This window comes from Brachyhypopomus gauderio, chromosome 11 (assembly GCF_052324685.1).
Source record: "Brachyhypopomus gauderio isolate BG-103 chromosome 11, BGAUD_0.2, whole genome shotgun sequence".
Taxonomy (NCBI): Eukaryota; Metazoa; Chordata; class Actinopteri; order Gymnotiformes; family Hypopomidae; genus Brachyhypopomus; species Brachyhypopomus gauderio.
In genome coordinates this window covers 18,230,451-18,244,530 of record NC_135221.1, presented here as the reverse complement: position 1 = coordinate 18,244,530, position 14,080 = coordinate 18,230,451, and the positions used below count along the sequence as shown (strand labels likewise).

General features: G+C 39.5%; 1 protein-coding gene across 1 annotated transcript; it reads left to right on the top strand.

Annotated features, from left to right (window-relative positions):
• The first annotated feature begins 343 nt into the window (after window positions 1-343).
• tmem129 (transmembrane protein 129, E3 ubiquitin protein ligase) lies at window positions 344-6,443 on the top strand. The gene is made up of 4 exons (XM_077022538.1): window positions 344-602; window positions 3,501-3,975; window positions 4,057-4,216; window positions 4,636-6,443. The coding sequence occupies exons 1-4, from the start codon at window positions 398-400 to the stop codon at window positions 4,879-4,881; spliced, it is 1,086 nt and encodes a 361-aa protein (XP_076878653.1). The 5' UTR covers window positions 344-397; the 3' UTR covers window positions 4,882-6,443.
• Window positions 6,444-14,080: the final 7,637 nt, after the last annotated feature.

Below are 14,080 nucleotides of genomic sequence, written 5' to 3'. Positions count from 1 at the left end.
TGGCCCAATAGACATTCTGTTGATCATTCTAATTAGCTACTACTTGCCACATCAGGGTTAACAGGGTTGAATAACTTTAAAATGTTGCTTTAAACAAGTACATCATTCCAGGTTAATGATCACCTGGCAAAAAAAAATTATCTGTAGTCCAGAACATTCTTATCGTCATTTTTTATCCAAGCCCTCTGCTCCCTAAGTCATGAAGCAGTTTGTCAGACAGCTGTGTCTTCAGGCTGGTGTATGCTGGATAGGGTTTTCTCCCCTTTGGTAACATCAAAATGGTTGTGGTGGAATTTGCGTCCACAGGCCAGGCGCACTTTAACGTGGGCAAGGTTTATTGACACCACATGACCCAATACGGAAGGGTAGCTAGCCAGAGATACGCTACTGCCACGTTATGGATGCGATGGACACAACGTTTACTTTTGCTTATGTTGTATTTGCTATATGCGTCCTGTTCACACCTAATGAATTTCGTTCGGCGGGGTTGACTGTGCAGAATATTTTCTCAGAATGGCTTGGCAGCGAAGACATTGGCTTTATTCAATACCACATCAAGAGAACAACGCTGACTTTTTTAATACACTGTTCTTTACCATTCGGTAGGCCTTCGCCTTTTAAACTAGCTAACATATCTAGTTAGTTACTTTTAACGTATTCTTTAAGTGTTAAAGGGGTTTTTTGTGTGTGTGGAGCTCTTGCGAGTGTGTTAAGGAATACGTATTTTAGGGAATTCTTCATGAAACGCATATTTGAAGCGCTAACTAGCTAGTTAACATTCTCCGCTAGCTATAGTGTTTTCGGAGAAATAAAAACAGGAGAAATAAAAACACCACGAACACGGATGCTAAATGTTTTCCGCTTCAGATTATCAGATGAGTTTGTCATTAAGTTTCCAAGGCGAAAGCGTCGCGTTTCTTTCTTCACTTCAGCGCAAGCTGCTCACTTCCCACTCACAACACGGACACGTACGTTAGTGGCGCCGGTCATATCGCGTTTAGGTTCTTAAAGGCGTATTAACCTCAGAAGGCACGCAAACCACATAAATACCGGCTTCAAAATGAACCAAATGTTCAAAAAGAGGCCAAAGCGCTGAAGTTGAGCTAGTGAGTAACTTTTTGGCTCTGTCATATTTTGTTGTTGTGGACTAGTCGTTTAAGTCACAGTCTTGCAGGTCCTGAAGATTTCCACCCTACACTTAACCTAGGAGTCCCGTGTTATGACGATGGGGCCAATCAGTTACATTAATCATTTAATCAGCTACAAATGATAACAGAATTCAGCACTGGATTTGGGTCCAGCTGATACTGATGTCAATTTTTAAAACATTATGGGTCAGGAGTGTCTTACAAAAGACTTTAAAGCCAATAGTATCAAGCAAACTAATTTGTCATAGCAATTAGCAGGCATTAAACAAGTTAAAACTACTTAAGATAGTTTTGCAGGTTTTTTATCTTTACCTTATTAGGGTTCACACACATAGTGTGGGAAACCTATTGTTATTGCTCGGATTTTTCTTTCTTATTATTATTATTATTTTTCTCCGCATAAAACGCATACTGCAGCCTAGACCGTAAGGCCCAGGGAGACCAAACTTGGCAGACTGGTGTAGTCTGTTTGCGGGACCGTGCTAAAGTACAGAGACCCACATTGGCCTGATGGTGGCGCTATAGCGCAGCATTTTGCGTTTTGGTCCATATCTCCCACCCCGTAGGTCCTAGAAACAAAATTCCACTTCAGGTGCATTCCTTGGCTCCAGACAAACAAAAAAGCCTCAAGAACCATTAAGCTCCGCCTACTTAGATTTTTTGCTAATTTGCATAATATGCAAAACCTACTTTTTTATACTAGTCCCTGGTTTTTCATCGGATTTGTTCAATCTTGGTGTCAAAATATTCAGAAGAATCTCATTATCAATAAATTTGAACAAAATTGTTACATTTGCATACAGTGTCGTTGTGACATGTCAATCAATAGCTCTGAGGCGTGGCCAAATTCACTTCAGCAGCTATATCTCAGCAATGCTTTGACCTATCTTTATGAAAATTTATCAGTTGTTAGGGCACATGACTCAGAGGTCACAGGTCAAAGCTGGCCACGATTGTCCAATAGGGGGCGCTATAACATGGGGAAATTTGTTTCTCAGAAACTATTAGTCACATCAAGCCCAAACTTTACAGGCATCATCAGGGGCCCAAGTAGTATCAAGGCACACAATGATGACCTCATCACTCAAAAAACATGGCCGCCATGAGCCAATTAATTTTTATTTGAATTAATTGGCCATTTGACAGACTTACCATTGGCCAATCAACATGAAACCTCATCACTGTGCATATCCCAGGACTATGTGTCATACTGTGCAGTGTTGAAACATTTGGCCACTAGGTGGCGCTATTTGTGAAAATCATGCATAACTCCTCCAAATTTTCACTTAGGAACATGCAACTTGTTTCTTTTTATACCATGCAGTAGACCTGACAACTTTGCAATTACAAGTCCTATTAAAAAATGCATACTTTTGTCACATTCATCAATTGTTTGAAAATAGCTCTTTAAGAACTAGTCCTAGGAATTTGATCCAATGATGGCAAAAATGGCATAGGCATAATCTGTAGACACTGTAGTTAACAAAATAAGGAAAAAATGTTGCATTTTTATTTGTCTGATTGATCAATTTTTCCATTATATCCTTCTGGCCATGCCATAAATGACCTTTATTGCTATAACTCATAAATCATGTAAGTGATCAACTCCCAATTTGAAAGGCTTTTATACACTGAGGTCCTTGTGAGGTAGGCCAAGTTTGGTTCAAATTGGCCTGTCGGAGGCGCTACAGTACCCAAAAACCTGAGAAATCATAAAAACTCACGCAGCAATCTTGTTATGCAGAATACAGACAAGTAATGGGGCTTGTATGATTCAGATCAATGAGATCTATAACATTGCAATTACATCTCATAACAAAAAGTGCACTGCCTGACCAGAAATGAACCTTTTAATTCACCAAAATGTCATTGCATTACTGAGATTAATGAGATATCAGTATCATAGTACTTGGGCTCCATCTAGTGGCCAAACACCGAAACTGACTGAAAACAATTGCTCACATGAAACACCACACAAACGCACACAAAGCTGATCTCAGCATGTGATTTAGTTCTGTGATCTGAATCATTTTGCCAATACACATTATTTTGATCCTTTTGGGCCTTTAGTGCCTCAGTTGAATTGAATGTTTTGTCACATTGATTTACTTATGCATTTTTTCCACTCAAACAGCTTCTATTCACTTTTGGGTCTAAATGACCTATTGGGCTTCTTTTTGCCTATTGAGGCCAAGAGGCCTATTTGTTGGTCTAAAAGACCCTTTGGGCTTTTTTGCCTTTTTTTGTGTGAACCCGCCAATCGCCGCTTGCGGCTATATTTAAGATTGTTATTATTTACAGTTTCATATATTTCATATATGCATGTTTTAATCTGTATGTTTTTACTTTTAGGCTACTACATAGGAATGTGTTTTGCAGAACCAGAAAAGAACCTTATGTTCATTCATCTGGCAAGTCAGGGATGGCAGATCTATTTTGGACTCACCGTGGCTTTTCAACTTTGGAGTGCTGCCCTTGCATTCTATTGGTCCAGACATGGATGGGCAAATCATCCAATCTCTAAGAGACTGGAAATGTTTGCTTTACCACAGTCCAGCTGGAGGGCCGTTGCATCATCAATCAATACAGAATTTCGCCGGATTGACAAATTTGCAACAGGTCCACCTGATGCCAGAGTAATTGTCACTGACACATGGGTGATGAAGGTTACAGCGTACCGACTGCACATTGCTCAGCAGCAGGACACACATCTGACTGTTATAGACTCAAGACAGCATGACCTGACTCCTGACTCAAACACTCCGGTTCAGATTCTTACTATTACTGTTGCTAGCATTAATCCCAGCATTAAATCCTTTGATATAAGGTATTTTATTTTTGGTTTTTTAAAGTTATTGTCATGTCTTCAACCTCTTATTCTAAAATGTGATAATTCTGTTTCCGTCAGGTTGAATTCAACAGAGTATGGAGAATTACGTGAGAAATTACATGCACCAATCAGAAATGCTGCTAATGTGGTTGTCCATTTGACTCTGAGTGAGCTCTTCCTGGAAACATTTAAATCTCATGTTGAAATGAACCAGGTTTATACACACAGAAGTGGACAGGTGAGACAAGTACACCAGTATTCTCAAATGGGCTCTTATATCTGTTGTGGAGCCTGTGAACTGTGATAGTTTGGAACTACTTACGTAAAAAAAAAAAACACATTTATTGTTGGTTTTGTAATAATAGCAAATTTACACAAGGCTAATATCTCCATTCCTCTCCCTAACAAGCCTCAGTATGCTTTTAGTTACTAGATGCTAGTACTGGACCCAAATTAATTTTAGCCATCTAGCCAGATATCATTTTTCTTGTGAAAGTTATGCTACTTTTTGTTGTAGTGTTTAACTCATCTTTTATTGTACTAATGTTTGTTATACAATGTATTTACATACAATTCATACTTTCCGTCCAGTTAAATAGGATACTTGTATGGTCTCTTAAAGCTTAAGTCAACTGAAATGTCTTTCTCCTGTCTCAGGAACTAGAGCCCTGTATTGGATGTATGCAAGTGACTGCCAACATAAAACTCATGCGCCTGTGTCAAGATGACAGCGAATGCCAGGAGTGCTACTGCCGTCCTATGTGGTGCATCGTTTGCATGGGGAAATGGTTCGCAAGCCGCCAGGACCAGACGCGGCCCGAGACATGGCTGAGCAGCACAGTACCATGTCCTACTTGTAGAGCCAAGTTCTGTATTTTAGATGTTTGCCTTGTTGATCCATAATATTGTTTTTTGTCGTATTACCGTACAAAGGTGAATTTGAAGGATGTAAATATATTGTAATATACACTCACTGGCTACTTTATTAGGTACACCTGTCCAACTGCTCATTAGCACAAATGTCGAATCAGCCAATCATATGGCAGCAACTTGATGCATTTAGGCATGCAGACATGGCGAAGATGATCTGTTGCAGTTCAAATCTGTGGCGCGGGGATAGAGGCGGCAGGAGGCACAGGCTGCACATCAAACTCTTTATTGTCCATTGTCAAAATAAAGAAGTAACACAAAATGCACAGGCTGCAAAGCAGCAGCAAAACAGAGCTCAATACTCATTAAAGTCCGTGAATCAAACGGCAATAATGGCGACGAGTGAAGAGCAGGTCCCGAGATGCAAGGTGTTGACTCCATTCAGTGTGCAGCGCTGGACTGCACGGCCTGTGGGCTTAATAATGTGCAAGGTAACAGGCCACAGGTGTCAATAGTGAGGGGATTGGGACCTGGGGAGTGGTTTAAGTGCTCGGGGGCGTGTGCAGTTTGGGTGTGCGTGCACACGCTCTCTGGTGGCGTCCTGGCCACCCCACCGTGAGAAAACCGAGCATCAGAATGGGGAAGAAAGGTGATTTAAAGTGACTTTGAACATGGCATGGTTATTGGTGCCAGACGGGCTGGGCTGAGTATTTCAGAAACTGCTGATCTACTGGGATTTCATGCACAACCATCTCTAGAGTTTATAGAGAATGGTCCAAAAAAGATAAAATATCCAGTCAGCTGCAGTTCTGTGGGCGCAAATGCCTTGTTGAAGCCAGAGGTCAGAGAAGAATGGCCAGACTGGTTTGAGCTGATAGCTCGGCAACAGTAACTCGTTTCAACCGAGGCATGCAGAAGAGCATCTCTGAACGCACAACACGTCGAACCTTGAGATGGATAGCCTACAGCATGGCCACTCCTGTCCGCTAAGAACTGGAAACTGAGGCTACAATTCACACAGGTTCACCAAAATTGGACAATAGAAGATTGGAAAAACGTTGCCTGGTCTAATAAGTCTCGATTTCTGCTGCGACATTCTGAATGGTAGGGTCAGAATATGGAGTCAACGGTTCAGGCTGGTGGTGGTGGTGCAATGGTGTGAGCGATATTTTCCTGGCACACTTTGGGCCCATTACTACCAATAGTGTGATACTATCATGTCAATATGGACCAGACTCTCTGGGGAATGTTTCCAGTACCTTGTTGAATCTGCCACGAAGGATTAAGGCAGTTCTGAAGGCAAAAAGGGGTCCAACCCGGTACTAACAAAGTACTGAATAAAGTGGCTGGTGAGTGTATGTTTAGTCATTTTTTTCAATATAAAAAAGGTGACATTTCTGTGCACTTTATGAATAAAAATGTGCACTTTATGAATAAACCCTTTTCAGACCTGTAAGTCAGAACAGCTGCCACAGTGCCTTGAAAACTGCTTCAAATATGTTCTGAAATAGATCAGATAGTAAATATGAAAAGTGATCAATTTGTTGAATGTATTCTAGTTTGTGGTGAGATTTTAGTAAAGTACAATACACAAACTCTGGTATATGCAGATTTTCTTATGTAATGAGTGTCCTTGATTGACCTTTTGCTATAGTGCATGTTGGATGTATGGCTCAAACTCTTAAATCATAAAGCCAGAACAGATATTCCAGTCAATTCAGATAGTGCCAGTGTTGGGGAGTAACGAATTACATGTAACGACGTTATGTAATTTAATTACAAAAAAAGTGTAACTGTAATTCGTTACAGTTACAATGAGAAAATATGTAATTCAGTTACAGTTACTTCTGGAAATATTAAGAATTACAATTTTAGTTACATTTAAAATATATAAACAAAAACCTTTGCGAAATATTTAATGACAGTTTCAGTTCAAGCAGCTCAGTTTCAGTTCAGTTTCAGCTCAAGTAGCAATAATGACAGCCTTGAAGCGCTGGGAATTTAAGGAGCATTTGTTTTCGCTACGTGTTGTCAATAAATGTGAACCATGTGCCATCATCGGCAACTATTTGTGATTATGCCAAACCTTTGTGTAAATTTCGGAGTTTGGAGGTTTATTTCTGATCAGAAGGCAACCACTTTTGAGGTTGCAAGGTATGCTGACCGTCAAACACTGTGGTTTCCATAGTTAGCTACCTGCTGGGCTACTACCATTCACTTGAATGTGCTAGCTTGATTTACAGGCTAACCAAATTAACTGTTTTAAAGTCAGTGGCAGTACAAAGCACAGGGCAAATAAAAATAGCATAGTATAAATAAATGTGATAAATACAGATGGAATCATACAGATAATATACAGATTATCCTATACCACTGTAGATATGGCTATACAGATGTGAATTGAAGAGGAACACTGTACAGATGTTGTGTGGATGTACAGTGGTCCAGGCATCTCTTCTTGTGTACCTCCTGTGATTGCCTGTCAGCAATTCCCTCTCAGCTTAGTACTCTTTTAAGGTTCACACTGTCAATTCTCAAAAATTAAATGTTGAACATGGGTCAATACTCATTTAAACCTTAAAGTAATCCAAAAGTAATTAGTTACATTACTTTTTAAAAGTAATCGGAAAAGTTACACTACAATTACATTTTAAACAAGGTAACTTGTAACTGTACAATTACAATTACTTTTTTTTTTAAGTAACTTACCCAACACTGTATAGTGCAATATGGCACTTTAGAAACTTTAGTAGCTGTTGGAGCTAATAGCTCAGGTTGCAAAATGATGTCTAAAGACTTCAGTTTTCATCGTGTTGTAGAATCCTCAAACAGTCCCTATAGGATTTCCTTACACTTGCTGTGTTCATGACTTCACCAGACAAGAGCGGTATTTAGTGCGAAGGAATCACATAGGAGAAGATTGTCCCTAAAAATTAAAGAGGCAGTCCAACTCAGTGTTGGCTACCACTGCTTCACTGCTGGGGAAATATCTGCAGATGAGATGTTCACTTTGTAATGAATATACATCAGATTCTGTGTGGACACACTGCATGTAAAACACTATCACCATTGATGCTCTGCCAAACTGGGAAGGATGATGACACGACATATCAGGCCTAATAATGGAACCCAGCTGACCTGCACACTTCCAACTGCTCTAGCACACCTGAATTCAAATAATGTTTATAATTTTCTCCAGAGATGAGGTCCTGTTGGGATATAGGGGAGACATAGGAGAAGACTTCCCACTTAACATAAACACACACACTCATTCACACATAGGAGCGGCATCATCTCGCTTCAAGAAGTAATCACATATTACATACATACTGTAAAGCTGAAACTACATACTAATATTTTTGGTCAATTTGGTGGGTTGCAAATGCACACCTGCCCACACAAAGACAGGTGACTTATGAAAAAGTTTACTAAGAGTTAACACAGTCTCACGGGCTGTCAGACAGTACTACAGTCACATGACAGAAAGCAATAGTGCAAGCAGTAGTCAATTATAACTTATAGATGATGGTACAATGTGTGGCAGCCTAAATACGGCTAGAGTGTAAGTATATGTAATAAAGTGCTCACTCTGTAAGGTGTGATATGAACTAATGCAGAATAGGCCTAACAGAGGCCTAACACCTCAGCTAGAGGAGTAAGTTTCCATCTAAGAAAAAGATTACCCTCAAAAACACTACACAAATTATACCAATACTGAGTATGTTGTGCTAATATTAAACCACATAAAACATACTCTGTATTTTGTTTGTCTCCACTCATTCAAAAAACAGCAATTATGTATCTAGGCCTAGTCCATGTGTCTCACTTAGCTGAACATGTTAAATCCAGATCAGACTTTGTCTCTCAAGATTTTAAGTTATGTATGCATGCATAAAAATGAAATAGTATATTAGTCACACTGATTAGATTAGTACATATATGTTATTAAAACCTAGTATGTGCATCACATGTGAAAGTACGATATCCATGGCAACAAAACAGTAGAAAAATACTCAAAATATGGCCCTTAAGCCACTATGTTGGGGTACATTGGCCTTGATAGCATGTTTCCATGATGTAATAGCTCCATGTTCATCACTTACATCAATGAAATATGATGTGAATATATCTAGATCACGGGAACTGCCTTTTCTGCATCATGTAGGTCTGGTTTTGGAGCGTGCTCACTATCTAGATACACAGTTTGTGACTTTTTCTTCTTTCAAAGTCCAGCCTGTTTTCTAAAAGAAAGCAAGTCAATATAAAGCAGTTAGAACACTCTGATCATGGCATATAGATCATTTCTTGAGAGTGGACTAACGTTTAATATTGTGTCCATAGTATGGAAATCTCAAACAGAGCAGAAGCCTTTCAAACAGTATTCAATACATTGTCACAGGTTGTAAATCAGGCCAGTAAAATCATAGGACAGAAACATCCACAACTCCTGGACATATTTCTTCTCTTTACAGAGAAAAAAGCAAAACACAACCCCACACATCCACTTTACCCAGTGATTATGATGCTGCTTCCAGACCAAAAGTCAGAAAGTTCCCAAGGCCAGGAAAAATGGATATAATTTTTTTTATTCCACACACTGTGTCCATACTAAATAGGTTGCTGTTAAAATGAATTATCTATTGTGGTGTAAACTATTTGATATGAAACTGTGCATTAAAGACATTCATTTACGGAATGGATCATTTATTTCTGTGGCTATTTTTCTAAGTTGTACGAGTCCATAGAGACTTATTCACTGTGTCAATTCTTAACAAGCCACTGTTTGAATGGGTTATCATGAGATCAGATTCATTATTTACTTTTTTAATGTGGAATGGAGAACTTAAAGTTTTCTTAAATTCATGCAAATTTTCTGTCAATTAGGTTACCATAATGACAAACTGCAGTGTGTTTGTGACCCTGAAAAAAATAACATTTCTATTTTAAATAAATAAATGAACATTAAAGTATTTATGATTCTAATCTGATAAACCTGTTCATATAGTTTTGTGTCATATGTAATTGATTTGTGTCTAAAAACTAAGATATTTCTCAACGGAGTATTAAAAAACTGAACCACTAGAGGTCGCTAAAATTAACTGCATGCTATGGCCAGAATAACAACGTTGACAGAACGACCTGTTATTGCTAATGTTGTCTAGGAGATAACACTTGTCTAGGCCTGCAGACCAGTAAGGCAGTAAAATGGGAAAAAGTTATAGTTTTAAAAGTTGGCATGCCAAAAAACAATCATAAAGGCATGCTATAAATTCAAACGAACAATATATGTCTCTGCGATTGAAAGCTAATAATGTCATAGTTTCATGTACAAACACAGAAACCTTTAAGTTTCAGAAGCAGTGAGGTAGACAGAGATCACTTGAATGAGTCAACACCAAAAGCACTGTGGTGTTATTGCATGTGCTATTACTGTTCCTAAAATTTTATGGTGACCTTTCTACAGCCTTCCCACATTGCAAGTTTGTGCAGTTCAACAACTACAAATAGCATTTTCGCTCTGTCTACAACATTGATACACAACTACCTGTTCTTAATATAATTAGTAGGAGTAGTAATAGGAGTAGTGATAGTAATATTAGTAGTAGTAATATTAGTAGTAGTAATAGTAGTGGTAAGAGCAGTAAGTCTGAGGAGTGTGTCAGCTCTGTTCTCCAAACAGAATTAGAAATCATGTGGTGTCTAATGCAACATGAAATAAGAGCTCATCGAAATGGGGATTTACTAGAAGAGATGATGAAAACTACATCAGAGGCCGTGAAGGGGAGTGCTGAATTTAGAACATTCCACTATCCTGGCAAGAGGAAACATCCATAAAGCGACTATGACACCCTCACTGTGCTTCAGGAAAGCAATGCTATTGACCTGGTTTGAGCTCTGCTCTCAAAATACAGTCACGCACATTGCGGGAAAAAACAACATTGCAATCTCTTTCACCTTTAGTCATGTTCCCTAGTCAGGTTGAGCCTGAGGAACAAAATTAAACTGTTGTGTAGTGTACTTGAGTAGCCTACTCATGTATGGCAAGCAGGCTAACTGCAAGGTACCCCAACCAATTCACACAGCACCAGCACTGCCTGAATTCAGCTGTAATTGGCTGCATCAGATGTTATTGGCTCCATGAACATGAAGCATTTAAGGACAAAGGTAATCCGTATGATCAAACACTAGCCTAGGACAAAGCGGGAGGCGTAAGAATGTATGACACTCTGATTGAACTGGTAAGTCCCTGTCAGCTGGGAGTCATTCTGTAAGCTTGTTCATTCCGTTTGGAGCTGAATTTCTTCACAAACATGTTATGGTTGTCTTTTAAAAAGAATGATTAAACAAGCAATGATTAAACAAGCAATACGAGATGAAGAGTCTAGATCTCTTGCTTTGAAACCAGATACAAAATCTTGCACCAATCACTCCAGAAGAGTTGCCACAAAGACCAATTAGCCACCAGTGAGAGGTGTGTCTAGATGGAAGATGAAAATGCTTCAAGATCTTAGCATTGTGGATCCAGTAACTGACACGCAGAAACTGATTCTCTGTATGCATAAAGATGAAACATATATAAGTAAGTGCAAACATTCCAACCTTGCAGACCATATATTTATATATATTTTGCTTGCACAGCTGATGAAGGACCTCTGTCCGAAACGTCCTGTTTCTCTGGAAACTTTGCACTTTACTGCAATTTCTCTCTGTCACTCTCTCTCTCTCTCTCTCTCTCTCTCGCTCTCTCTGTACTACTACCGTACGACAGTTTTTATGTACACAGCAGTTATTTACCTTGTTTATATATATATATATATATATATATATATATATATATATATATATATATATATATATATATATATATATATATATATATATATATATATATATATATATACAGGGGTTGGACAATGAATGGACAATGAAACTGAAACACCTGGTTTAAGACCACAATAATTTATTAGTATGGTGTAGGGCCTCCTTTTGCGGCCAGTACAGTGTCAATTCATCTTGGGATGAAATCCTGCACAGTGGTCAGAGGGATTTTAAGCCATTCTTCTTGCAGGATAGTGGCCAGGTCACTACGTGATGCTGGTGGAGGAAAACGTTTCCTGACGTTTCGCTCCTCCAAAACACCCTAAAGTGGCTCAATAATATTTAGATCTGGTGACCAGGCCATGGGAGATGTTCAACTTCACTTTCATGTTCATCAAACCAATCTTTCACCAGTCTTGCTGTGTGTATTGGTGCATTGTCATCCTGATACACAGCACCAACTTCAGGATACAATGTTTGAATCACTGGATGCACATGGTCCTCCAGAATGGTTCTGTAGTCCTTGGCAGTGGCCCATCTAACACAAGTATTGGGCCAAGGGAATGTCATGAAATGGCAGCCCAAACCATCACTGATCCACCCCATGATTCACTCTGGTCAACAGTCTGGATGGTACGCTTCTTTGGGAATTCTCCACAGCGTAACTAATGTAAATGTGCCATATTTTGTCAATTGTGATTTTTCACTGCGATCGAAATTTGTCCTCTGCTTTTTATCCATCTGTGCAGTTAGAACACACACACACACACTAGTGATTACTAGGGGGCTGTGGATCACACGTGCCCAGAGCGGTGGGCAGCCCTAGCCTGGTGCCCGGGGAGCAGTTGGGGTTAGGTGCCTTGCTCAAGGGCACCTCAGTCATGGCCTCAGGTCTGGGAATCGAACCCACGACCCTCCGGTCACAAGACCAGTTCCCTACCACCAGGCCATGAACTCTCCCGGATGTGGGGAAAACAGTAAAGGTGGACTCATCAGAGAACAATACATGTTTCACATTGTCCACAGCCCAAGATTTGCGCTCCTTGCACCACTGAAACCGACGTTTGGCATTGGCACGAGTGACCAAAGGTTTGGCAATAGCAGCCCTGCCGTGTATATTGAACCTGTGGAGCTCCCGACGGACAGTTTTGGTGGAAACAGGAGAGTTGAGGTGCACATTTAATTCTACCATGATTTGGGCAGCCGTGATTTTATGTTTTTTGGATACAACTCGGGTTAGCACCCAAACATCCCTTTCAGACAGCTTCCTCTTACGTCCACAGTTAATCCTGTTGGATGTGGTTCGTCCTTCTTGGTGGTATGCTGACATTACCCTGGATAATGTAATGGAAGTTGGTGGGCGAACACTCGCGGGAAGGTAGATGCTGCTGTGTCGTCCAAAGGTAACACGCAGGAGTCAGCAGGTGAGGTACAATGGAGACCTTTTATGGGGCTAGGGCACCCACACAACTCTCATCACAATCCGAATAGAAACAGAAGGCAGAACATACAGGCTACAACCTAGAGCATCCACCATGTGCGCATATCTAACACATCTCAACCAGTTTTTCATCACGTTTAGTGTGCATGTGCGTCTCTAAGGCACTTAAAGTGACCGTCACAATACCGTGGCTCTTGATACATCACAAAGACTTGCTATCTTGGTCACAGATGCACCAGCAAGACTATATATATATATATATATATATATATATATATATATATATATATATATATATATATATATATATAAAAGCTGAGGCAAAATAACTGCTCTCACTGCACATGTTTATCTTACTTTGTTTAATTTCTGCTTTATTTAATATGTTTCCCATTATCTGAATGGATGGCCTACAGAGTAGATCAGTCTGGTTTCCATCATTCTACTGACTATAGGTAAGCAGCCTTTTAGGTGTATTTGTGGAAATCTTATAGCCACATGAAATAACTTTTCACTTCAAACTATTTGGAGGAGTCTGCACAAGAGGAACAAAGCCAACTGTGTGTGCTTTGATACAATATTAACTACCAGTGCCTCGAAACACGTGTATTTTCCAACCATGTCCAAAAAAGTAGAAACAGGATTGTTTATGAATGCTGTAATTCTTTTCTTACCAAAGGTAAACAATAAGGACCAAAGAAGAACAAGTCTGTCAAAAAGCAGGAGGCTTTGGAGAAAAAAAATCAAAGGCAGGAGGCTTTTGATGTTCAACCCAATAATAAAATGTTTTGACTTTACTGTATCAGTACCTATACATAATGATTTCATAAGATGGGTGGGCAGGGGAGGGGGGTGGATTTTCGGTAAACAAATTCACATTTGTTTTCCCATATTTTTATGATATTACATACATACTCAGAGACTGGCAAATCCAGTTAATAACACATAATTAGATATTTGTGTTATGACTTG